Source organism: Hyperolius riggenbachi, chromosome 5, assembly GCF_040937935.1.
Source record: "Hyperolius riggenbachi isolate aHypRig1 chromosome 5, aHypRig1.pri, whole genome shotgun sequence".
NCBI lineage: Eukaryota > Metazoa > Chordata > Amphibia > Anura > Hyperoliidae > Hyperolius > Hyperolius riggenbachi.
The window spans coordinates 250179342-250204006 of record NC_090650.1 but is presented as its reverse complement, the minus strand read 5'-3'; the positions used below and the strand labels follow the sequence as shown (position 1 = coordinate 250204006).

The following is a 24665-nucleotide window of genomic DNA, read 5'->3' as shown; positions in this document are numbered from 1 at the left end:
GTAGATTTCAATCAGCCGCCCCTGCGCACATCTGCCATTTTTGTTGCTCCTGCCGATCTCACCGCTGAATCCCCACCATGTCCCGTCGCAGCTCACTTGCTCTGCCTGTCTCTATGATGGCTGAGCCCTGTGAGCAGGTCAGGAGCTGATTTCATTGGCTCTTGGCTCTGTCTTACAATGTAAGCAACTCCCATTGGCTTACATTGAAAGACAGGGTCAGGAGCCAATAAAAGCGGCTCCTGACCAGCTCACGGGAACTCAGCCGTCATAGAGACGGCAGAGTGGGTGTCCCAGGTTCCCGACATGTGGTGGTGACGGCGATTGGGACGGGTATGTGCAGCGATTCATCGTTATCCATCGAGATTCCACCGTTTCTGTACCAGCGGTCTCTGGTCCTTAAGAGGGAAGAGACCGCTGGTACTTAAGTGATTAAATGACAAAATTACTTTTGTACCAGTAAAATGTGCCAAAGCTGGAATTTCACTATACAAATTCAGGCTTAGACACTCGGCTTGATTCACTAAGACAAATAGCATGCCTTATCAGAGTTAACACACCTTATGAGAGTCATCATGCCTTATGAGAGTTAACACGCCTTGTGAGAGTTAGCACGCCTAATCAGAGTAGCATAGCGAGCGCTACGAATGTATGCCTGCTAATTGGCATTGACGAGAGCTTTACTCCTCCTACCCTGAGCCCCAGCGGGTCCAATCACTTTAAAGGACATTATCCCTGCACTTTGACTGTCCCAATAGGCTGCCTGTCACTTGACAGGAAACTTGACAGGCAGCCTATTGGACCAATCAAAGTGCAGGGATAAGGTCCTTTAAAGTGGTCGGACCCGCAGGGGCTCAGGGCAGGACAAGTGGAGCTCTCGTCATTGCCAATTAGCAAGCATAAGTTTGTAGCGCTCACGATGCTACTCTGATAAGGCATATAAACTTTCATAAGGCGTGTTAACTCTGATAAGACATGCTATTTGTCTTAGTGAATCAACCCCACTGTATCAAAACACAAACCAGAACTTTGCAGTGGTGGAACGCCAAAGCACAATGAAACCCTGGCCTGCATGTTAAATCACTGTGTAAAATTGAATTCACTTTGTAGTAAATTAGTACCTCTCTATCTGGCAGCCTTACCACCTTGGCAATGCAGCTATTACAACAAATACACTTAGCACATTTGCTGTACTCCATTTGTTTTTGATTCACTGCTGCTCTTTACTCAATAACAATCTTCCAATGACAGTGCTTATAACTTACAATACCTACACTAAAGTAGTGGTGGTGGTGATTGCATTAAGCCCAATCTTTGTTTCTAACCTGGAAGTAGTGATGGTTACAACACTATGATCACCATTCACAAGATGTAAATATCGTGAAGGAAAGCTAGATGCATTGTCTCTATCAAACTTTAAAAAGACTGGACATTTATCACAGTACTATCCAATATACAGTATACTCTCGGTATTGGATTAACATCCCAATGATTTGTACAGGCAATACATTTTGATTTTTGCGAGAAATATGTACTAAGGGAGACATAAAGTAAAGTGAACCCATGTGCACTTCAATCATCCAGTCATCTGCAGGGGAATTAAGAGACTATGCTGTACACAATAACAGATCATCAACATAACTTGCAAATGAGTCACATCATTGCGTTCCACTTTTAGCAAACCATCCAATGGGAACAGCAGACGTGAGTGTGAGCAGGCAGCAGGAATAATACAAGTATTATTTTCATGTTAGTCAGCTGGTCATACTGCACTAAACGCTCCATACTTGAGTGATGATGGGGAAGCAACATTAATGCACCAAACTATCCAGAAAATGTCATTTAATATTCGCTTACTATACACATATGCTACCCAAAAACAGATAAATGCCAGCAAAATAAATAAAATCTATAGAAAAATATGCTCTTGAGACCTCAGCATCTGTTACAGAGGAAGGGCGATTCTCTACATATTTTCCAAAATTGGCCCATGGGGGAAGTTGCATGAGCTCTGAAGTTCAATCGTTTCCGCTGAACAGTCTGAGGAGAAGGTCCTTTCTCACAGTTTTATAGGGAAACCTGACATTGATTGGTAAAAATCACACTTTTTGTAAGATATAGAATTCTGGCTTTCCCTCCTCTTGTACAGGGGAAAAGCCTCTATTGGGACAGTATGTGCAGTCACTGCTGTGCTGAGTGGACATGGCTGGACTGTTAAAGACTCCTCCTGGGCTGCAAGGCTCTGAGCAGTCCTCATGTGCTGCTGGGCAGGTGGGCATGTCAGTGGGTCTGTGAGGTGATGGGTTTGCCACAAAGCTGTCACAGTGGTCAGTATCCTCTACCTGCACTGGTTGCTTCATAGTCTCTTCTTTTTCTGGGGGATCAAACATATCATGGGAACATCGCTTGCAAGGCATGACTAGATAACGCGTCTGAATGTTATATATTGGAGCGCTGGAAATAACTGTTGTGTTGAAATCTCCTGTCACATTTCCTGTAGAAAAAGACAATTAGCATCAATACATAGTATAATTTGATAACATAAAAGCAGAATTTTTTTCAAACCTTCATAAAGTCCTGTCACTACAAGCAGTAAAAAAAAGAAGATCCTTTACAGGAACTTAACACTACAGAATGTTGGAAAAGTGCCCACCTAAAGATAACCTGTAGTGAAAGGGGCATAGAACCTTCCATATTTATTTTCTTTTAAAGAGGAACTCCAGTGAAAATAATATAATAAAAAAAGTGCTTCATTTTTACAATAATTATGTATAAATGATTTAGTCACTGTTTGCCCATTGTAAAATATTTTAAATCCCTAATTTACATTCCGACATGTATCACATGGTGACATTTTTACTGCTGGCAGGTGATGTAGCTGCTGCTTGCTTTTTTGGCAGTTGGAAACAGCTGTAAACAGCTATTTCCCACAATGCAACAAGGTTCACAGACAGGAAACTGTCAGGAGTACCATGGTCCTCAGAGTTTCTTGTTGGAGGGGTTTCACCACAATATCAGCCATACAGAGCCCCCTGATGATCCGTTTGTGAAAAGGAATAGATTTCTCATGTAAAAGGGGGTATCAGCTACTGATTGGGATGAAGTTCAATTCTTGGTCACGTTTTCTCTTTAAGCAATGTCAGTTGCTTGACTGTACTGGTGGCTTTTTTTTGCGTCTGTAGTGTTTGAATCACACATCTTGAACACGCATGCAGTAAGAGTAGTCAGACTTTAGTCAGCCCACCTAATCTGCAAAATTATTTTGGATAAGTAGCAAAATTAATAGGCATAGGATTGACAAGAGAGTAAGACGATAACCATTGTTTAATCCATGTCTTTCCGCTACTTCATGCTGCACAGCCTGCCCAGGGCTGGAGCTATGGCTACTATAGAAGGATAAGAAATGCAGTGTACAGTATTAGATGGAATTACTTCTGCTGGCTCAAAGAAAGTAAAATGCCTTCCAGCTTGTGAGGCAGCATATTAGCTTTATTCTTACCACTGCACTGGACAGGCCACGGAACATGGAATGGTCTCCAACCAAAAATAACCTTTATAAACATATTATGCATTGTCTGACATGCTCAAGGCATTGAAACCTTCAAAAGCACCTTTAGAGCACACCTGCAGACAAGCATATCATGTCATCCTTCAAAGATACATACACATCTGCATCAGATGTTAGGCTTTCCATCACATCCACTCTAAAAGATAAGCAACAGCATAATAACCTTTAAAGAAAAACATTGCTGATACAAATCCTGCAATAAATCTGTAGTTTCTGCTTCCTGTTTTTATGGAAGCAGACATATTGTTAACATCCTGTGTTTACCAATTAGGTCTCTGCCATGGCAGTCAGCTGATACAGCTAAGGGATCAAATTACAACTTGTACTTAATCACAGATGAGGGGGGATTAGGCAGGCTAAACCAGGCTTTCTCAACCAGGGTTCCTTGAGGACTCTGCAGGGGTTTTACCCCATCATGGCATTTTACCCCATCGTGGCATTTTACCCCATCGTGAGGGAAGTATAATAGAGCACATTATAATAGGAGGTATTGTAAAAAGAATCACTAAATTGGGGTCAGACTAATAATGAGCACAGTATAATGAGTGTCGGTGTAATATAGGGGGTACTGAAATCAAATGTGCATCAACTCAGAAGAATTTGCATATCTTTGATCAGCCCTCTTAGTTACATTCACTTTGATTGACTTTGTACAGGAGAAACTTATCTCCAGACTAAACACATTGCTTACTATTTAGAAGCTAACAGACTCAACAAGAATAATGGACTAATGAAAGAACAAATCATGAAGCTCATCCCTATATGCCTTTCTATTAAAACAGTATGTGGTAAAAGAACTACTACTTTCTGAAATATACTATGACAAAGCATCCGCAATACAACATCTGATCTAGTCATCAGCATCAGAGAAAAAGTACAAGTGAAAGAGAACAGAGTTGAAGTGAAAGCTCATGAAAACAAGGACTTCCGGACTAAAAATCTACTCAACAGAACTGAAAAGGCTTTGTGTTTCTTTAACAGTTTCACAGCATCAGAACTTTGTTTTTCTTACCAAAGCATCATTTTTAGCTGCATTTTTAGCTAAGCTCCACCCATCAAAGAAAAAAAGCCCGGGCTTTTTTTCCCTGATGCTGTGCAGAGCATGATGGGATTTCCTATGTTGTTATTCATGTTGCCTAGCAACTGGGAGAGGTGATCAGGACACAGGACAGTTGGAACTGTGTCTCGTGCTCCCTGTCACCTCCTTTCAACCAAAAAGATGGCTGCCATCATGAAATCAAACATTTGCCTGTTCTTTTAAAACAGTGTGGGTAAGAGATTATATTACCTATCTATTTTAATTAACATCACTAATGTAACTTAATGACAGTATGTTTGTTTAGGCTGGAGTTCCTCTTTAAGGAACCATCTTGGGTGGGAGATTGGGAAGTACACTAAGAGACATACACCTTCCCCATATGTATACTCATGGTGGATAGTGACATGGTACTACAGTTCATTTGTGTACATAAAACCACTGGTTGGTTCAACTAAGGAAAGGAAATGAAGTAGGTGGCACATGATGAGACCACAACTGCAATACCTATTCTTCTTAACAAAGTGAGAGAACAGGTCCATACAACTGTAGAGTGTGGGTAGCACCTAGTACAGGAGATAGGAGCAGTGAAAATATAAAGAATGAAATCACTGCTAGAGCATGCTCATTTTTATCTTATAAAGTAAAATTTTATTGTAAATTGACAAGCCTGAAAAAGTGGATGGTTTTAGTGGTATTTTGTTGGGATTTGAACCAGGGCTATAGGCAAGAGTGCTATCCATTGTGCCACCATGCTGCTTCAAACACAGCTTAACCACTTTACCCCCAAGGGTTTTTGTTACCATAACGGACCAGAGCAATTTTCACCAGTCAGCGCTCCTACCTTTTCATTCGCCAATAACTTTATCACTTCTTGTTACAATCTACACCTTGTTTTTTTCACCACTAATTAGGCTCTCTTTGTGTAGTACATTATGCTAACAATAATTTTATTCTAAATGCATTTTAACAGGAATAATGTGAAAAAAAATGGAAAAAAATCATAATTTCTCGGATTTTGGCCATTACAGTTTAAAAATAAAATGTGCTACTGTGAATAAAACCCATGTATTTTCTTTGCCCATTTGTCCCAGTTATTACAACGTTTCAATTATGTCCCTAATACAATGTATGGCGACAATATTGTATTTGAAAACGAAGGTGCATTTTTTTCAGTTTTGCGTCCATCACTAATTACAAGCCCATAAATGCAAACATAACAGTAATATGGGTATATTCATACCCTGCATAGTAAAAAAGCGGAGTCCCTAATGTAACTATGTATTTTTTTAAAATGCTGTCATGGGAGGGGGGAAATAAAGACATCATTTTATGTATACTCCGGCCCCACAGCAGTCTGAAGTATGTTGACCCAGCCCTAGACCCAAAACGTTTGGGGACCCCTGCTTTACAGCATTGGGGGATGAATAATTTTGAACACAACTGTAGAATAGCAGTGCTGGCACCATCCATCCACATGGAAGCCAGAAAGCAGTAATTCACTGGTTTCCATTTAAATTCCACATCAGGTGACACTGCAATCCAATTGGACATCAGGTTGTCACCTGGGTATGCATCACTGTCTGGCCTCCAAAGACATCATTTTATGTATACTCCGCCCCCCCAGCAGTCTGAAGTATGTTGACCCGGCCCTCGACCCAAAATGTTTGGGGACCCCTGCTGTAGAGGATGGTACCTCTAACCAGCAATGCAATGATGAAAAGTTGCATCGCTTGGTACAAGTGCAATGCGACGCATAAAGTGAAGCATACAGTACATAAAAAATATGCTTCACCACAACTGTAGACACAAACATTACCAATTAAAGGCACAGCATGGTGCCTGTTATACCAACAGAAACCACTGCACTGCTGATGAGTCGATGTGAACGTACCATTGAAATTGGATCGCGTTATGATTATTTTATTTGTTGCAGCGGAAAACAGATGCAGTGTAAAAGGAGCCTTACACTTTCTTCTGAAGCAGCTGCATCATTTTTCTCCTTCTTGAAATGTATGATTGTAAGCTTATGCCAGTGGTATCTCTTTCTGCCACTATTCCCATTATCTTCATTTATAAACAAAATATTTTTTTAATTAAATCATACATCAATTCCTTACTCTGAGTAATTAGCAAGGTGGTCACGGCGTTGCAAAAGGACCCCCAAAATATAACAGTGGTGCCTAGGGATGCTAACAATGCCTAGATGCTCATTTAATTCATTATAAATACTGTATGTGTAGCTCATCCACAGTTTATTTACTCCTTTATGTGCTACAAGAAATCACTGGAGCTCATTGATATACAGGGCTGTTTCTGGCCATTTTGGCGCCCCAGGCAAGGCACCTTTTCTCTCTGTACCCCAATCTAGTGAATAGAAAGAATATAAACTACATCAATTAATTTTGTGGGAACCAGTAAGAAATTGATAGTTTATAAAGAAATAATCTTATTGTAGATTTTGCTGCTCATGGAGGCAGAGCTAATGGCTGTAGCTCTGCCTCCATGCGCGTCTATCAGCCGGCGGATCTCCGCCTCGTCTCGCCCCTCTAAGTGAAGGAAGACTGAGAGGGGCTGGGAGAGGCGGCGATCAGCGCCGATAGACACGCTGAGAGGCAGGGCTGCGGCCATTAGCCCTGCCTCAACAGGATGCGCTACCCGGGAACAACGGAGGGGATTTGGGGGGTAAAGACCCCTCGTTCAGCCGCGGGATAGCGGCGTTTTAGCAGGGGCAGACATGCCCATGTTGATTATAAGGTAAAAAGCGACTTTTAAAAGGGAAGGTTCAAGCAAAATAAAAAAATGAGTTTCACTTACCTGGGGCTTCTACCAGCCCCATGCAGCCATCCTGTGCCCTCGTAGTCACTTACTGCTGCTCCAGTCCCCCACTGGCAGCTTGGGACGCATTGCGTACATTTTTACGCATTCCCGCTAGTAACACATACATTTTTACGCGTTGCTGGTTTAATGCGTAAATTTTTACGCATTGAACCAGTAACGCGTAAAAATTTATGTGTTGATGTTCCTGCACTAGCGGGAATGCGTAAAAATGTACACAATGCGTCCCGCCGACCTCCGAGGTCGTCAAGCTGCCAGTGGGTGACTGGAGCAGCAGTGAGTGACAATAAGGGCACAGGATGGCTGCATGGGGCTGGTAGAAGCCCCAGGTAAGTGAAACTCATTTTTTAATTTTGCTTGGACATTCCCTTTAATGTCGCTTCAGAGTCTCTTTAAGTAAAAAAAAATATTGAGAATAATGTTACTTATTCATTATAACTATATAGAGCTGTGTGTGACTTGGAGCATACAGCTGTTTCACATACTAGCTAAAAAGTATAAAATTACAAAATGAAATGTTTGCCTCTGGAAACTGGAGGCCTTATATGTGCCAAATACCCGCAGTTCTGAATGCACAGCAGACCACAAGCTTAAAGAAACTCTTTGCAATTCTCTGCCTACTGTCCTGAAATATCAAATACACCTCTTATATTCTTAATATGCACCAAGAAACAGATGATGGAGCTGTTTCTCTGCACTATGTTCCTAGCAACATATTGATTAGTGTTGACTAGAGATAACATTTGTTCACATTTGAAAACCGGTTTTAAAAAGACATTAATGTTAAATACTCATGCACTGTTCCAGTAAGGGGTTTTCCACTTAGACAAGCTCTCTCTACTTGCCCTTACTGTGAACCATAGGGGATCTCCCTAGATTCCTGCAGTTTTAGTTTTAAAAACACCTACCTGTTTGCTACGCTTAGGTCTGTTCAGGTTTGTCTTAATGCATTAAATGCTATGAAATCGTTTGGAAGGAGAACATTTCAAAGCTGCACCTGAAATGAGCTGAAGAAGGTCAAGCAGATCTGAGCATTGCCATAGCCAAAGTCAGCGTGTGATCGTTGTTGATCAGCTTAAAGCATGCATGTCAAACTCTGGCCCGTGGGCAAAATCTGGCCTACAGAACAATCAAAGTGGTTTCCCCACTTTGCTTTCTGTTTGGGCCACTCTATACCACCAGGCAAGCTATATCGGAGGTGAAGCCCTAGATAACCAAGGAAGCCATATGGGGAGGGAGAAGAATAGACACCAGGGAGCTGTATGTGGGAGGGAGCGGGGCACTAGACACCAGGAAACTTTATAGGGGAGGGAGGACCACTAAACAACAGGGAACTGTATAGTGTAGGGATGACCACTAAACAGGGAACTGTATAGGGGAGGAAGATGGCCACTAGACATTGAGGTTGACCTGCGACTTTTCAATTTTTGCCCATTTTGAATTTGAGTTCGACACACCTGGCTTAAAGGGAACCTGTAATTAAAAGGATATGGAGGCTACCATACTTATTTCCTTGTAAAGAATGCCAATTGCCTGGCAGTTGTGCTGATCATTTTGGCTGCAGTAGTGTCTAAATCCAGCATACAGCTAATAAGGCCAGACTTTAGTCAAAGCACCTGATGTTCAGTCATTCGGGGCCTGCGGCTAAAAGTATTAGAGACACAGGATTACCAGGACAGCCTGACAATTAGCATAGTGTCAGGGGTGCCCAATAGGTCGATCACAATCTACCAGTAGATCGCAACCGCATCCTGTCAAATTTTGCTAGTCGTGGCTGTCAAAATTTGCTACCACCATGTAGCCACGGCTGTCCAAATTTGCTAACGCCATGTAGCTGCGGCTGTCCAAATTTGCTACCTAGCCGCCGCAGCTGTCGGAATTTGATGCCTAGCTGCATCATTGAGGAGAGTGGAGAGGTGTGACTGAAGAGGAGAGGCGTGGCTTAAGGGGAGAAGAGCAAATGGTGAGACAGTATCTTCTCCCCCTCCAGGCTGTGAGACATGCACAGCAATGTGGCCATGCCCCCGCCCCCTTCCCCCCCAGGGCCCGCGCACCTTCAGCGACTAAGCACATAAGTTGGTCGCCATCTTGTGCGGTGGTCAGTGATGCAACGCTGACATCATCCTCTGGGTTAAAATCACATCATATCATGTGTTTGGAACCCAGAAGAGGATGTTGAGCAGGGCCGGATTTGTGGGAAGGCCCCCTAGGCAAAGGCCTAGGGCAGAAGAGGGAGCTGGGGCGCCTTCTATGTAACCTAGCTAGTACCGTTACTGCCCGCTTGTTCCCCACTTTCACCCCCTGCTTGTCTGCCTATGTGTGAGATGCAACTTCCCCTTTTTCCACTGCCGCTATTAGACCTGCAGCAATCAGCGTGGCCCCCAGTGATAAGTCAGGCGAGTGGTGACCAATCACAGCACTGTATACTTCACACTTCCTTTATGTGAAGTATGCAGCGCCCTCATTGGTTACACTTGCCTGACTCATCACTGGGGGCCACGCTGATTTCCTGCAGGTCTGAATAGAGGAAAGCCCTGGCAAAGAGCAAGGGGAAGTTTGGGTCTCAATAAAAGGCGGACAAGTGAAGGTGAAAGCAAGGAGCAAGCGGGCAGTAACAGAACGAGCTAATACACCAAGATGTGGGAGAGAAGGAAGTGAACAGCACCAGCGAGCGGGACAGCAGACCTCGGGAAGCTGCTATCATACAGGGGATCAGGTGAGTCTCAGCCCTCCAGATGACAAATGTGCCTGTATATATTCAGCATTTTTAGTGTGCATGTACACACAATTAGGGAATACTGGAGCTGTCTCTGTGAGTGTCCGCCCCCTTTTCCCCGGCGCCAGATTCAGATTGTAGCTAGCTGCATGACAGTCTGTTATGAAGTGGGTTGTGCAGAAGCTCCAGCCATCCTCCTCGCATCTCTCGTTGTGCAGTTTTCCCCCTTCCTCCCCCTTAGCTTCCACTTGTCATTTTCTCCCTGACCAGCTTTGATCTCTGCTGCTCTTATCTCTGCTCACACCAGCTGCATCCCTCCTCCTTGTCTTGTAACCCTTCCACTGCTGGCCTTAAGCTGAATACTCACCTAACTACGTAGGAAGATGGATCACAAAGACATTGACGAGCATTCTCCAATCCACCTTCCTGCTGGCTGGTACATGCGACGGCACACAAACATGAACAAGAGTTCAATAGATGTTTGTACTTTGCGCAGGAGTTGTTGAAGCTTAAAGATCTGATCCTCCATGACAGACATTGTCGCTGCGCATCTCAAACGTCGTTTATGTAATCGTGCTCCTGTACCCATGTCATGATACCGAAACGATCACTTGTCACTCACACAGGTCAGAGCATCCTAAACATCCTGTAGCCATGGCTACTTAAAGGGACTCAGAGCTCAGTAAAAGGCAAAAATGTACACATACCTGCAGCTTCCTCCAGCCCCATCCGCTTGGATCACTCCCACATCGCTGTCCTCAACCTTCTGTAGTGCCGGGACCGGGTCGCCGCTCTGCCGTCAGTCGGCTCCAGTCTTTGCAGGAGATGTTCGCTCCTTCGCATATCTCTCCAGCAGTTGCCGGAGAGATACGTAGAGGGCGCACTTCTCTTACGTCAGACTGGCTCAGACTCACGGAAGTGCAGGGACCCGGTACCGGAACTGCAGAAGGCTGAGGACAGAGGCGTGGGAGCAATTGGAGCGTATGGGGCTGGAGGAAGCCCCAGGTATGTATACATTTTTGTCTTTTACTGAGCTCTGGTACACTTTTTAATAACAGCTTATTTTTTATCTGGTGCATAGTGGCTATTAAATTATGTAATCTGATGAAAAGGTGCATATAAATTATGTGCGTGTGTGAGGGGTGCTGTTGGTCGGTGCGGGAAGGGAGGGGGGGCAGGGGCGGCTGGTGATAGTCGGCCTAGGGCGGCAAAAAGCACGAATCCGGCCCTGATTTTGGGAGTGCAGCAATGCCACGGATGGAGAAAGAGGAGAAACCGATCCAGCTGTCTGGACCGGTACCTATAACCGCTCCCTTCCACCTACTCTTCATGGCTGTATTAGACAGCTGAAAAGCGGGTTTCGGAGGCTCACAGGTCGCGTGCAAGTAGTGGGTTCTTCAGAAACTGGGTTGCGGGGCTGTGGATCTAAAAAAGAAGATCCATGCAGGCCTCTGCTTCAAGGTGAGAGTGCTTACTGCTTAGCCACATTGTAATCCAATTATTTCCTACCTATTCTAAATTCGACTTGATATGCAAATACCAGGTATTTGTTCAAAGAAATGTGAGTAATTCTGTTCTGCAGAGCTATTTGGATGGAAAACCAAGTAAAGCTGCCTTTCCTGAAGCAGCACTTTAGAAAACAGCCACAACTCAACAGGGAGCACATACAACACAGCAGGGAGTAGCTTCAACACAGTAGGGAATAGCAACAGCACAGTAGAAAGCAGCTAAAATATAGCAGAAAGCAGCTACAACACAGCAGGGAGTAGCTTCAACACAGTAGGGAATAGCAACAGCACAGTAGAAAGCAGCTAAAATATAGCAGAAAGCAGCTACAACACAGCAGGGAGTAGCTTCAACACAGTAGGGAATAGCAACAGCACAGTAGAAAGCAGCTAAAATATAGCAGAAAGCAGCTACAACACAGCAAGGAGTAATAGTAACAACCCAGTAGGAATCAGCTAAAATACAGCAGGGAGCAGCTACAACCAGTGGCGTAGCAATAGGGGTTGCAGACCGCATCAGGCCCTTGGGCCCTCAAGGGGCCCTCTCTCAAGCACAATATTAGCTCTCTATAAATCCTGTGTTCGTAATAATCACTTCTATAGATGCTTTAAATAGTAGTAATCATTAACAAACTGTTTCCCATCCCCTTCTTGCACCTCTGACACTATTGTTGTCCTTTGCAGGTTTTGGTGCGCCGTATCGATTGTTATGTATAGAGTGCTTGGGGGGCCCCATGTAAAACTTGCACTGGGGCCCATAGCTCCTTAGCTACGCCACTGGCTACAACACAGCAGGGAGCGGCAACAATACATTAGGAAGCAGCTTAGATACAACAGGAAGTAGCTATAATGCAGCAGGGAGCAGCAACAAGATAGCAGAAAGCAGCTACATTAAAGCAGTCAGCAGCTACAACACAGCAGGAAGCAGCAACACCACAATAGGAAGCAGCTAATATACAACAGGAAGTAGCTATAATGTAGCAGGGAACAGCAACAGTACAGCAGGAGGCAGTTACATTACAGTACAAAGCAGTTACAATGCAGCAGGAAGCAACTACAACACAGCAGAAAGTAGCAACAACACAGTAGGAAGCAGCTAAAACAGCAGGAAGCAGCAAAACATAGCTAAAGGAAGTATTTCTGATGCTGAAACCAGGACAATTGATGTAAAAGTGGGTATCCTGAATAATTTACTGCATTCTACCATTACTATGCCTCTATAAACTGCAGTATGCTGTAATAAATGTATTATGAAAGCTGAAAGTAGTTAAGATACATTGTTACTCACCCGATGGCTGCAGTGGTGTCTCGGAAGTCCAAGCACTGTCACTGCTGTCTCTACTGCTGCTTCTTGTATATGGATGGCTGGTGGAACAAGAACATGTGTCCTCATCTCTGTGTGGACTGTGGTTTGCTGCCTGCGTGAATGTGAGGTTCTCATGACGAGGACTATAGCCACCGTAGCTTTGGTCCAATGTTTCTGCAGTACATTTTTCCCCAAAACATTTCCTAGAAGCTGGTTCTGCAGTCTGATCGCAGGGATGTTCCTGATATGGTGGAGTAAGAAGCCTTTCTGAGCCAGTGTCTGAATAAGTAGGGCATCCAGAGTCATTGTCCCGGTCTGATGCTGACTCCATGCCAGTAGCCTCCATTGATCTTCTCTGGTCCGTGTACTCATCTTCCATTGGCACCTTTTTCCCTTGCATAAAGTCTGAATCTTTTGCATGGTGAAGGTCAGGATGGCCGCTTACCAGTATATTAACAATCTCTGACTTGCAATTTTCACTTTCACCTGGTGTGTTTTTTTTCTAAAATAGATGAGATTAGGATCATTTATCATGAGGACAGAAATAGTGCCATTTTTAACAAACCCACATGTATAAGCCAAAAGAAAGGATACATTTATCTGCTTCTGTTGTGTGCCAAAACCAGATAGAGCAAGGTAGCATTGATTAAACTTAGAGCTAGTCTCATAAATAGCTTGTCTATTAATCACGAGCTACATGTTAGTATGGGCACAGTCTGAAGTTCTCTGTCTTCTTCTCCTTGCCCTTATGAATTCTAATTTAGAACTATATACACTGGGATTAAACAGTAACTGAAACAAAAAAAAACCCCTATGTCCTTACATTTGTATGTGAACACAGTTTACCAAAGAAGGTGCAGAAAAGATAGATTCAGAGTACTGGAGCTGCTTTATACTCGTCACACATGCGCAGTTTGCAATTTATCAACTACAACTACAAATCCAGGAAAAAAAACACATTTCCTAAAAATTATAAATTGATTTGCATGTCATTAAGTGAAGAAAGTATTTTATCCCCTAGAATTCTGTCTCCCACAGTTATTTACCCGTGTGACACACATATTCGTATCCATTACAAATACTCCTGATCTTAACTTATTATGAGTATAAAGCACACAAGTCCACAGAGCAATTTCTTGCATTGTCACCTGATCATCATCATGGGCTAGACCAAAGAGCTGTCAGACCTGCATAATGCTGGAATGGGCTACAAAACTATTACCAAGGAGCTTAATGAGAACATGACAACTATTGGTGGGATTATTCAGAAATGGAAGAAATAACATGACCATAAATTGCTCTCAGTGTGGCGCTTCATGGAATATCTTACTTCATCGAGTGAGGATGATTGTGAGAGAGGAGAGGGATCAGCCTACAACTACAAGGAAGGAGGTCTGAACGCAGCTGGGATCACAGTCACCAAGAACATCATTGGTAGCACACTATGATGTAATGGATTAAAATCGTGGAGCACCCGCTTGGCCCCCTGGCTCAGGAAAGCACATGTAAAAAACATTTTAAGTTTGTCAGTGCACATCTAAATGATTCAGAGAAGGCTTGGGTGAAAGTGCTGTGGTCAAATGAGACTAAAATCAAGCTTTTTTGCATCAGTTGGATTGGGGAAAAACATAGATATTTTCCGAGGTAGAGGAAAGGCTCTGGATAATCCAGAAGCTTCCTGTGTCCTCTTTGCCCCCACCATTGCAGCACGGAACCCTCGGACCATACCTGACAAGAGTTTCGGCGGATATACTCCCCGCCATATACAAGCTAGGCCTTACTGTGCCAGCGCAAATACATCCATGCCTTCATTATAGCTAAAGCAGCTCATCCACAAGTGGCTCCATGATACTGCAGTAGGCTCGGACACAGGACAATCACATTCATGCACAAAGAGTAGCGGGCCATGAATTTCCTGAGGACTCCAGAGAGTGGCGGTGGGGGCGAGGAAGACACGGGAAGCCTTTGGAGGACCCAGAGGGTTCCCTCTTCCTAGGTAAGTGTATCACTTACCATCTTCTGCATTTCAACCTGCCTCAGTTTTTCTTTAAAGAGAACCTGCGCCGAAGCTCGGGTTCAGAAACAAATACTTAAGGAGAGGGAAGCCTCAGGATCCTAATGAAGCTTCCATAGGTGGCCTCTGCCACTCACCAGGACCCTTCTACCGATTGGGTCCACTCCCCTCTGCTGGCACGAGTGCGGCTGTGCCTGTGCAGTAGTACTGAGCCGCTTGTGCTTACTGCTGTACTCACCAGGCGAAGTATGGCCTGGGGTGCTTGAAGAGGACAGGAGGTGTCAGGGGACAGGATGATGCCAAGGGAAGCCTCATTAGAAATCCAGAGCCTTCCCTCTCCTTAGGTAAGTGTTTGATTTTGAACCAAAATCATGATGTACTCTTTAAGCTTATTTGGCCTCCAGTTGTATTAGCATACTACACACTGTAAATTAACTCACCTATTAATTTTACAAAAGATTCACAGAAAAAAATATTTCATACCTCAGGTTTACATAGGTTGTTACATCTTTCTGGAAGCCATTTTGAAATGTTTTCTATAACAAATAAAAAAAAAAAAAAAGAATCTGATTAACTTTATAGTGATTGAAAATTATAATATATATATATATATATATATATATATATATATATATATATATATATATATATATATATATATATTCCTTATTTTAGGAAGAAAACTATAAGTCATCAGACATGGAAAGAGATATTATTATAACTGCCACAATATTGTGCAGCTGCTAAATTGCCTGCTCTATAAATAAATACAATTATCACACAGTACATAGGCAGTACAGTGAATCATATAACCAAATAATCTTGAAAGGAGAATTTTTTAGTTATCCTTACATAGTTACATAGTTATTTGGGTTGAAAAAAGACATACGTCCATCGAGTTCAACCAGAGAACAAAGAATACCAGCCTGCTCCCTCACATATCCCTGTTGATCCAGAGGAAGGCAAAAAACCCTTACAAGGCATGGTCCAATTAGCCCCAAAAGGGAAAAAATTCCTAAATACTGGTTCTGTTTCTGGAGATTGTTAGTTGAATTTGTTTGTAAGTTGAGTCTTGCATAATAAATATTGAAACACAGATAAGAAAAAATTACATTTGGCGAACTCTGGATTTGGACATATTGAATAAACAATGGTTTTTGGTTGTTTTGATGTGATTTTAATGTATTGACAACTATTTACAACAGTTTATAAAATACTTTAACATTTAACAACAAAAATATGTACAGTAGTAACAAAAACAGTACTGTATATTTTAGACATAAAGACAACTTTCTTTGTATGTATGAAAATTTTTAACTCAAGTCATTTGGAAGTAGGGGACTATCTGTAGTGCACTGCTGAGGCAGGGAACACACTAGGCAGAACCGCTAGCTTTGCAAAAAACGCCGCAAAAACGCATATAATGCAAGTCACTGGGCCACATGAAAAACACATATACTTGCGTTCTGCAATTTGCGTTTTTAAAAACGCTGGTTTTGTTGAACATTTTTCAAAAATGCATCAAAAGCGCACATAATTAAAGTCAATGGTGACGCAGAGGTATTGAATTTCAGTGCGTTTTGAATGCGTTTCCCATGCGTTTTGATAAGCGTATAAAAAAAGTTTTATGATGTATTTCCGCTTCCTGTTGACTTCCTACAGATTTGCATAAAACGCATAAAAAAAACACATGCAAAATGCATAGGCAATTTATAAATATGCGAAACGCAAACGCATTAAGATGCACGCAAAAGAAAAATGCATGTGCGGGGGGAAAAAAAAATAAATAAAAAAAAATAAAAAAAAAAAAAATCACAAAACGCAAACGCACAGAAAACGCACTAAAAACGCAAAACCGCATATGCAGCAAAACGCTAACGTTTCCCGCACTGCCTAGTGTGTTCCCAGCCTGACACATTTTCCACAGTACTCTAAAAAGTACATTGAACATCACTAACCATCTCTCAACTGGGCTCACAATCTAATGGTCATAAAACATTCAAGGGTCAACTCTGGGAAAATATCAATATGTTTTTTGGGGTGCTGGACACTAGAGCATTTGGAGGCAACTCATGCAAACACATGGAGAACATAGGGCATCTGTTTTCAACGCACAGCACCAGCCGCATATCACCTGAGTTTGAAGCAGCTATAGCAGCAATGCACAGGTAATTTGGGTATCCGGCAATTACTTCTCCCTCACTGTTGCTACAACTTGGAGGGGTAATAGTATTTAACCAAATGAAATAGATGCTGGAGCCGAAATGAAATAGACATGGGAGAACATCCCAGCCCATACAAAAAGACCACTATCGCAAAAAATGTAAAATACATACAAATAAGAAGTACATTTCTTCCTGAGTAAAATGAACCATACATTACTTTTCTCCTATCTTGCTGTCACTTACAGTAGGTAGTAGAAATCTGACAGAACTGACAGATACGTACAACTACTGTAAGTGACAGCAACAAAGGGGAGCAATAATTTATGGCAAATTTTACTCTGGAAGAAATGTGCTTCTTATTTGTATGTGTTTACATGTATTTTAAAGAGACACTGAAGCGGATAAAAAAAGATGATATTATGATTTGTATGTGTAGCACAGCTAAGAAATAAAACATTAAGATCAGATACATCAGTATAATTCTGTCATGCTCACCAGCAGGCATTCCGTCTGGCGAGGCTTTGCTTCGTGTAGATGAACTCCCAAAGACGCAGACACCCAGGATATGATGCAAAGTGATGTTTTATTTACAGTGAAGGTATGTATATCAACAGTATTCAAAGAAGATTCCAGACCGTGCAGGAACAAGCATGCAACATTATGTTCATGCAGCAACTTGACAGGAGTATTTACCCAGGCAATATTAGTAAGTTCAAGTCCACCAGCAGGTATGTAGATATTCATCCAGAATACAGCATACAGGACAAGAGCAAACACACGGGCTATAACTCTAAGGGATCAGGCAGAACTGGAGCAACCAGACAGATATAAATCTTAGGACTCAGGCAAGACAGGAGCAGGAACTGAGGCTGCACAAGCAGGGAGGACAAACAATGCGACAGCACAGGCTGCTGGGAAGTCTGGATCTTAAGTACTCTGCTAACAAGGCCCTCACCTTGCAGGTGTTCAGACACTCCCATGTAATCTCACTGCAGCAGGACTGAGCCAAATGCAAAGCCAGCCCATAACTGCAGTGAGAAACAGAACTGAGAATCCTTGCACACACACATGCAATTCCATTGCAGCAATGTGCAGACAAAAACCGATGGACAGTCAGCCCATCACTGCAATGACAGGCAGAACTGAGAATCCTCACAGACTTGCATACAATTCCATTGCAGTAATGTGCAGACTGAAGCAAATGCAGAGTCAGCCCATCACTGCAATGACAGGCAGAACTGGGGATCCTAACAAATTGTTTCCAGTACAGGAAGAGTTGAGAAACTCCAGTTGTTATCTCTATGCAAACAAGCCATTAAGCTCTCCGGCTAAGTTAGTCGTGGAGAGGGCTGTTATCTGACTTTTATTATCTCAACTGTTCCTGGGCTATTTACTTTTCCTCTGCTAGAGGAGAGGTCATTACTTCACAGACTGCTCTGAAAGACTCATTTTGAATGCTGAGTGTTGTGTAATCTGCACATATTATAGAATGATGCAATGTTAGAAAAAACACTATATACCTGAAAATAAACGTATGAGAATATTTTCTTTGCTGCTAATCTTCTAGTAATTATTCATAGTACACAACCAATTCACTATATCATATATTTTTTTTCGCTTCAGTGTCTCTTTAAATTTTACATTTTTCGTGATAGTGATCCTTTAAAGTGAACCTCCGGACTAAAAATCTACTCAGCAAAACTGAAAATGCTTGGTATTTCTTTACCAGTTTCACAGCATCAGAACTTTGAAAAGATAGAAGACCGAGAGCCCAATATAGTGTAATATGTATAAGTAAGATTGGAGGTATAAATGACTTGTAAGAATTATACTCACAAACCAGGGTTGCCAAGAAAGCAACCACTGTAAAGGCAGGTGGGGAGAACAAGCCTGTCCCCACTCAGGAGTAAAACGTCGCTCTCTGCGGATAGAGAATTTTTAGGGTGGGTCACCCTTCCACCCAGGGTGGACTTCTGAATGCTTGCAGGTGTACAGAGGCGCCGGGAGTATAAAAATGGCTAAAACGTTTAAAATGTTTAGGTTGCGGCGGTGGACCGACTAACCACAAACTGACAACAAGGCTGTTGATTTTTCAAAAATAAATATACATAATTTATTCGATTGCTCCCAATAAAGTCGCAACGCGTTTCACGGGCAAAGAGACCCACTTCTTCAGGCAATAAAGACAGGAGCAACAACACAGCGTCTGGTCTGGTTGATGCTTGGCACCTCTGTGCCTTGTTGTCAGTTTGTGGTTAGTCGGTCCACCGCCGCAACCTAAACATTTTAAACGTTTTAGCCATTTTTATACTCCCGGCGCCTCTGTACACCTGCAAGCATCAGAACTTTGTTTTTCTTACCAAAGCATCATTTTTTGCTGTATTTTTATCTAAGCTCCACCCATCAAAGAAAAAAAGCCCGGGCTTTTTTCCCCGATGCTGTGCAGAGCATGATGGGATTTGCTATGTTGTTGTTCACGTTGCTTAGCAACTGGGAGGGGTGATCAGGACACAGGACAGTTGGAACTGTGTATCATACTCCCTCTCACCTCATTACAGCCAAAAAGATGGCTGCCATCATGAAATCAAACATTTGCCTGTTCTTTTAAAACAGGGTGGGTAAGAGATTATATTGCCTATCTATTTTAAATAACAGAAGTAATGTAACTTAATGAAAGTATGTTTGTTTAGGCGGAAGTTCCTCTTTAAGATCGTGCATAGTGTACGTAGTGCATGTAGTAAGCATTACCAAACAATTGTATCAGCAGTAGTGTAGTGCACCATGTCAGCCATCACTTAAAGCACGTGTCGAACTCCAGGCCTGGAGGGCCAGATCCATGCCAGTGTTTAAGATGGACTGAGAAAGAAAGGAATGTGTTCTACCTGATGGACCACACCTTTCCTGGTTCAGACCCATCAATTCATTTGAGCTGTATCAAAAATGTGTGAGGATCTCGGCCCTCGTAGGACCGGTTTGACATACCTGACTTAAAGGGACCCTGAGCAGAGTACTAAAATCAAAACGGCACTTACCTGGGGCTTCCGCCAGCACCCTGTAGCCTGAGAGGTGCCTTGGCATCATCCGGGTCCCCTCCCTGGTCTCACTGGTGACCCTGTTAGTATGGCATGTTGCTGTAATCCACCTGCGCATGCACAGTTCAGTCTTTCGAGAACTGCGCATGCGCAGGAGGCTTACAGCCACGCGCACGTGATTAAACCGGGCATGTGCAGTTGCGGACGACTTAAGCCTTGTACACACACCAGAGTATTCTGGCAGTGGTTTTGGACTGTCTCGGCCTAGAATTTACAGCGTGTACAGGCGTTCCGTGCCTGTTATTTTGCTGGATGTTATTAGTTATTTACTATGGATGCCTCAGTAAACAGACTATCAAGTACCAGCATGAGGAGTATGCCATATTTTGGCATAGATGGCATACACCTCATGCCATCCCACATAGATGCTTCAGCTGGGGGACTAAATCTGCAGTACTTTAGTTTTAGTTTGTATGTGTGGATTGCCCGATTTCCTCTGGGCAACACTCCCAGCACAAGGTATAGGCAAGCCTTTTTTGTGTCCTTGTGAATCCCTGCAACTGGCCTTGTCTGGCTGGTGTGGATGTGAACAACAACCTCTTGGTGAGTCTTTTATCATGTTTATCTATTGCAAATATGTCCTGCCTTGAGATTCTAGAGTAGGTTCTAGTGCTTATATATGATGCAATTTTTCATCAGACTGACAATTGAATCGATCATTTCCGACAGGTCTGATACGATTCCAATAGTTTTTTCTGATCGATTTTGTATAGGATTAATCAGAAAATCAATCAGAAAAATGGGAATCAGATTGGACATGTCGGAAATAATTGGTTTGACTGCCAATCTGATGGAAAATTGCATCGTATAAATTAAGCATATATGTCTGGTACACACCATACAATTTCCAATCATATCAGAAGGATTGAAACGATTATTTCCAACATGCCTGGTCTGATTTTTGTAAAGAAGCGATCAGAAAATCAATCAGAAAAACTATCGGAAATCAGATCGACCTGTCAGAAATAATCGATTCAGCCAGTCTTATCTGACAGGAAATTGCATGGTGTGTACCAGGCATAAATGACACACAGGAGGAATGATGATGCCCCCATGGCTTATCACAAGTTTTAAAATATGTTTAATTAATACCTGTGTTTTAATGACAATGAAAGGATACCTTAGTCGTAAATAGAATCAGAAATGGATGCCCTGTGTATCTGGGGAGGTTGTTTTTGGCTAACCGCACTTCCCGTGGTCCGGCGACTCCTTCCATTCATCCGTAACCGACCCCATTCTAATGCCCTGTTTGCCGGAGGCGCAGTAAATCCGCATTGTGGCCGATGCACGCGGTCACCTGACCCGGACATACTGCGCGTGCATGGGCAGTATGTCCACTATGGCACCTAGTGACGGCACACGCGCCTACATTTTACTGCGGGAGTGCGCGCATACTCCTGCAGACTTACTGCGCCTACGCCGACCAGGGCTTTAGAGCGGGGCTGGTTACGGATGAACGGAAGGAGATGACGGGCCACAGAATTTGTGGTAAGCCCTTGCATACCTCCCCACACACAGGACGTCCATTTTCGATTCTATTTAGGACTAAGGTGACCTTTAAGGTGCACACACACATTTTTCAATTCACTCTACTGACAGATTTTTTCCAATAGATTTCAGCTTGAAATTTATTGGATATTGTCCTAGTCGACAGAAACCGATTGAAAGATTGTTTGGGTTGCCATCCCATTGGGAGGCTGATCGGCCCACAAAATCAAGTGATGTATGAGCACCCTTAAAGATAGGGACTGTTGCAACCTGCTAGCTGCAAACTGAAAATGGGACTGACCCAGACTTTCTTTTAAGCTTCTATGGCAAATTATCAGCTTATTAATATACCCTACATACCTTTTGATAAACTGCATTTCTTCTTGTAGCAAAAAAGACAGATGAAGAAAGCCGCTATCCCAAGTACAATTAATGGAATAGTTATGGAAATAATCATTGCTGTAGCTGCAACAACATATAATAAAACAACAATGAAAAAACAAATGCATGTATTAATCAAAACAAAATTGATAAACTCTCACTATAAAAAACAGGAAAGGTGTGAATATTTCAAATATTGTCACTACATACAGTGCTTTCACATGCAAGAGGCATTTGGAGATAAGTAACAGATCTATAGTTTGAGTAACATGAATGTCTACAGCACATAGGAATCACACAAAAGCATTGTTCTGTCTACAGAGCTCACTAATAGCTCTTTTGCTGTGATGGACGTTATACTTAGAGGATACCTAAAGTGAGAGGAATATGGAGGCTGACATTTATTTCATTCTAAACCACACCAGTTGCCAGTGCCAGACATTCCTGGCAGTTTTTAGCCTCTAATACTTTTAGCTATAGACCCTAAACAAGAATGCAGATCAGGTGCTCTGACTGGAGTCTGGCAGGGCCGGGCTGAGGCAGAGGTGAGAGAGGCTCCAGCCTCGGGGAGGGGCACAAAACTCACTCAGCTATCATTCTCCTGTCCTGTTGGAAGCAGAGAGAAATAAGAAAAGGGGATACAGGACAGTGAATGCCAGCCAGATAACTAGAGATTAACGTGTTCGGAGAGGTTGGGGTCCCTGGGACAATTTTTAGTCTAATAGCAATCAGTGTGTGACGGCTGGGGTGGGAGGGATTGAGGTGCATACTTTGGTGTCTCAGTCTTGGGTGCTGGAAGGTCCGGCTCTGGAGTCTGGAATAGCTGCATGCTTGTTTCAGGTATGTGATTCAGGTATAACTGCAGCAAAAAAGATCATCAGGACTGCCAGGAAACTGTTATTGTTTAAAAGGAAATACCAGTACATATGTCTGTCTTCATATCCCTCTTACTTTAGGTGTACTTCAGGGTGAAAAAAAAAGCCGGAAGCAGTAATCCTGACCCTGACTTGGAGTAGTGCTGGGAAATCTATGCAGAGGGGGTTTCAGCTCACCTCCTCCGGGATTCAGAAGCTGACAGCCATTCTTCTGGTCCACAGAGGCTCTGGATCCCACTAATGAGATGTTGTCATGACGATTGACGGCGATCTTACTTTAGGTGTACAGCACCACCCAGAGGACAGAGGGACAATTGCAGCGCTGCATCCCAGGGAGGTAAGTGCAGGGCTGCCACAGATCTCATCATGTTCTGATGTTTTCCTTGTTTTAGGGTCTAACAGCGTGCGTAACAATTCCACTGCTTTTAGCCCCTAAAATCCGGAAATAATCATAGAATCATACAACCACCAGTTAACACTTCTCCTCTGTTCCAACAGATTAGTCACACCATAATATCCTGATTAGTACAACCTGATTTGCAAATATTTTAGTAACTTATATCTAATATACTGTATGTATATTTATGGGTACATATACTGTATGAAATAAAATATTGTATAATGTATGTATATGTTCTTAGTAATACCTCTGTCTTTTGCGCACATTTTTGGCTGGGCCTATTTCCCGCAAAACACAAAGGAAGATGAACATTGTATATGCTTAGAGCAGGACAATGTTGTATTTGACACATATAAAAGAAAGGCCAGTATGCCAGTAAATTGCAGCACTTCCTTTTTAGAAGCTAATGGGTCAGAGAACTGGTGTAGTTTATACATAATATTTGCTTCCTATGCCTGTCAGACTAACCTGCTGCAGAGTGAGGGTTGCAACGTGCAAGTTCAAGTCCTCCTAATTTTTTACTTTTTTCCCCCAGGACAGCCAAATTCGTATTTTATATGGAAGGGAGACATTACCCATCTTTTTTTTTTAAAACATGTTTTATTTAGAGGTGATTCTTTACAAAATACAATAAAGACTACATGCCATATCATATTAAAATTGGGCCAACAGGTATCCAAACCTTACAACGGGGCCCTGTAATACAAATTAGTTACCATTCAGCATTGTTAATCATGGTTTCTCTATACCTCTAACTTTTACTTATTTTAACCCAGCTTATCCTCCCCTCTCCCTTTCTCCCCCCTCTGTTGTCTGCTGTTCCAATTTTAAAGTATTTTGTTTATATTTAGGCCTATTCTTTTGTCAATAACTCTCGTTCTCTAAATAAGTAGATAAAAGAGACCTCTTGTTAACTTTAAATTATAATACAGCACTAGTAGACCCTCTAGAACATAGGTTCTCAACGTGTGGTACGCGTACCCCAGGGGGTACTTCTGATGGTTACAGGGGGTACTCGGGCTTGATATACTTAACCAAAAATAACAAATTTAGAGTTTTAGAAAATGATAAATCTTATTTAAACAGCACTAAATTAGTATTTTAGCTAATTAAAAGCAATAGTAAATGCTTGGAAATTGTTTAGAACCAATTATAATGTACTACGATTAAATATATATTTGTCAAGGGGTACGTGTGATATTGTTTACCATGCTAGGGGGTACTTGGTGAGTCCAGGGTTTTAAAAGGGGTACATACCAATAAAATGTTGAGAAACACTGCTCT

General features: G+C 42.5%; 1 protein-coding gene and 1 long non-coding RNA gene across 2 annotated transcripts in view; one reads left to right on the top strand and one right to left on the bottom strand.

The window, feature by feature from the left end:
• Positions 1-927: 927 nt before the first annotated feature.
• TNFRSF11A (TNF receptor superfamily member 11a) overlaps positions 928-24665 on the bottom strand; it is a 134686-nt gene continuing 110948 nt past the window's right edge. The window contains exons 7-10 of the mRNA XM_068236760.1: positions 22086-22190; positions 15464-15516; positions 12949-13468; positions 928-2491 (exon numbers count right to left, since the gene is read on the bottom strand). Coding sequence (XP_068092861.1) covers positions 2097-2491; positions 12949-13468; positions 15464-15516; positions 22086-22190 — 1073 coding nt within the window. The 3' untranslated portion in view covers positions 928-2096. The remainder of the gene's footprint in view (positions 2492-12948; positions 13469-15463; positions 15517-22085; positions 22191-24665) is intronic.
• Positions 12676-23963, top strand: LOC137518644 (uncharacterized). Its single transcript, XR_011020864.1, has 3 exons — positions 12676-12832; positions 23063-23318; positions 23917-23963. It is a non-coding gene; the product is annotated as an uncharacterized lncRNA (long non-coding RNA).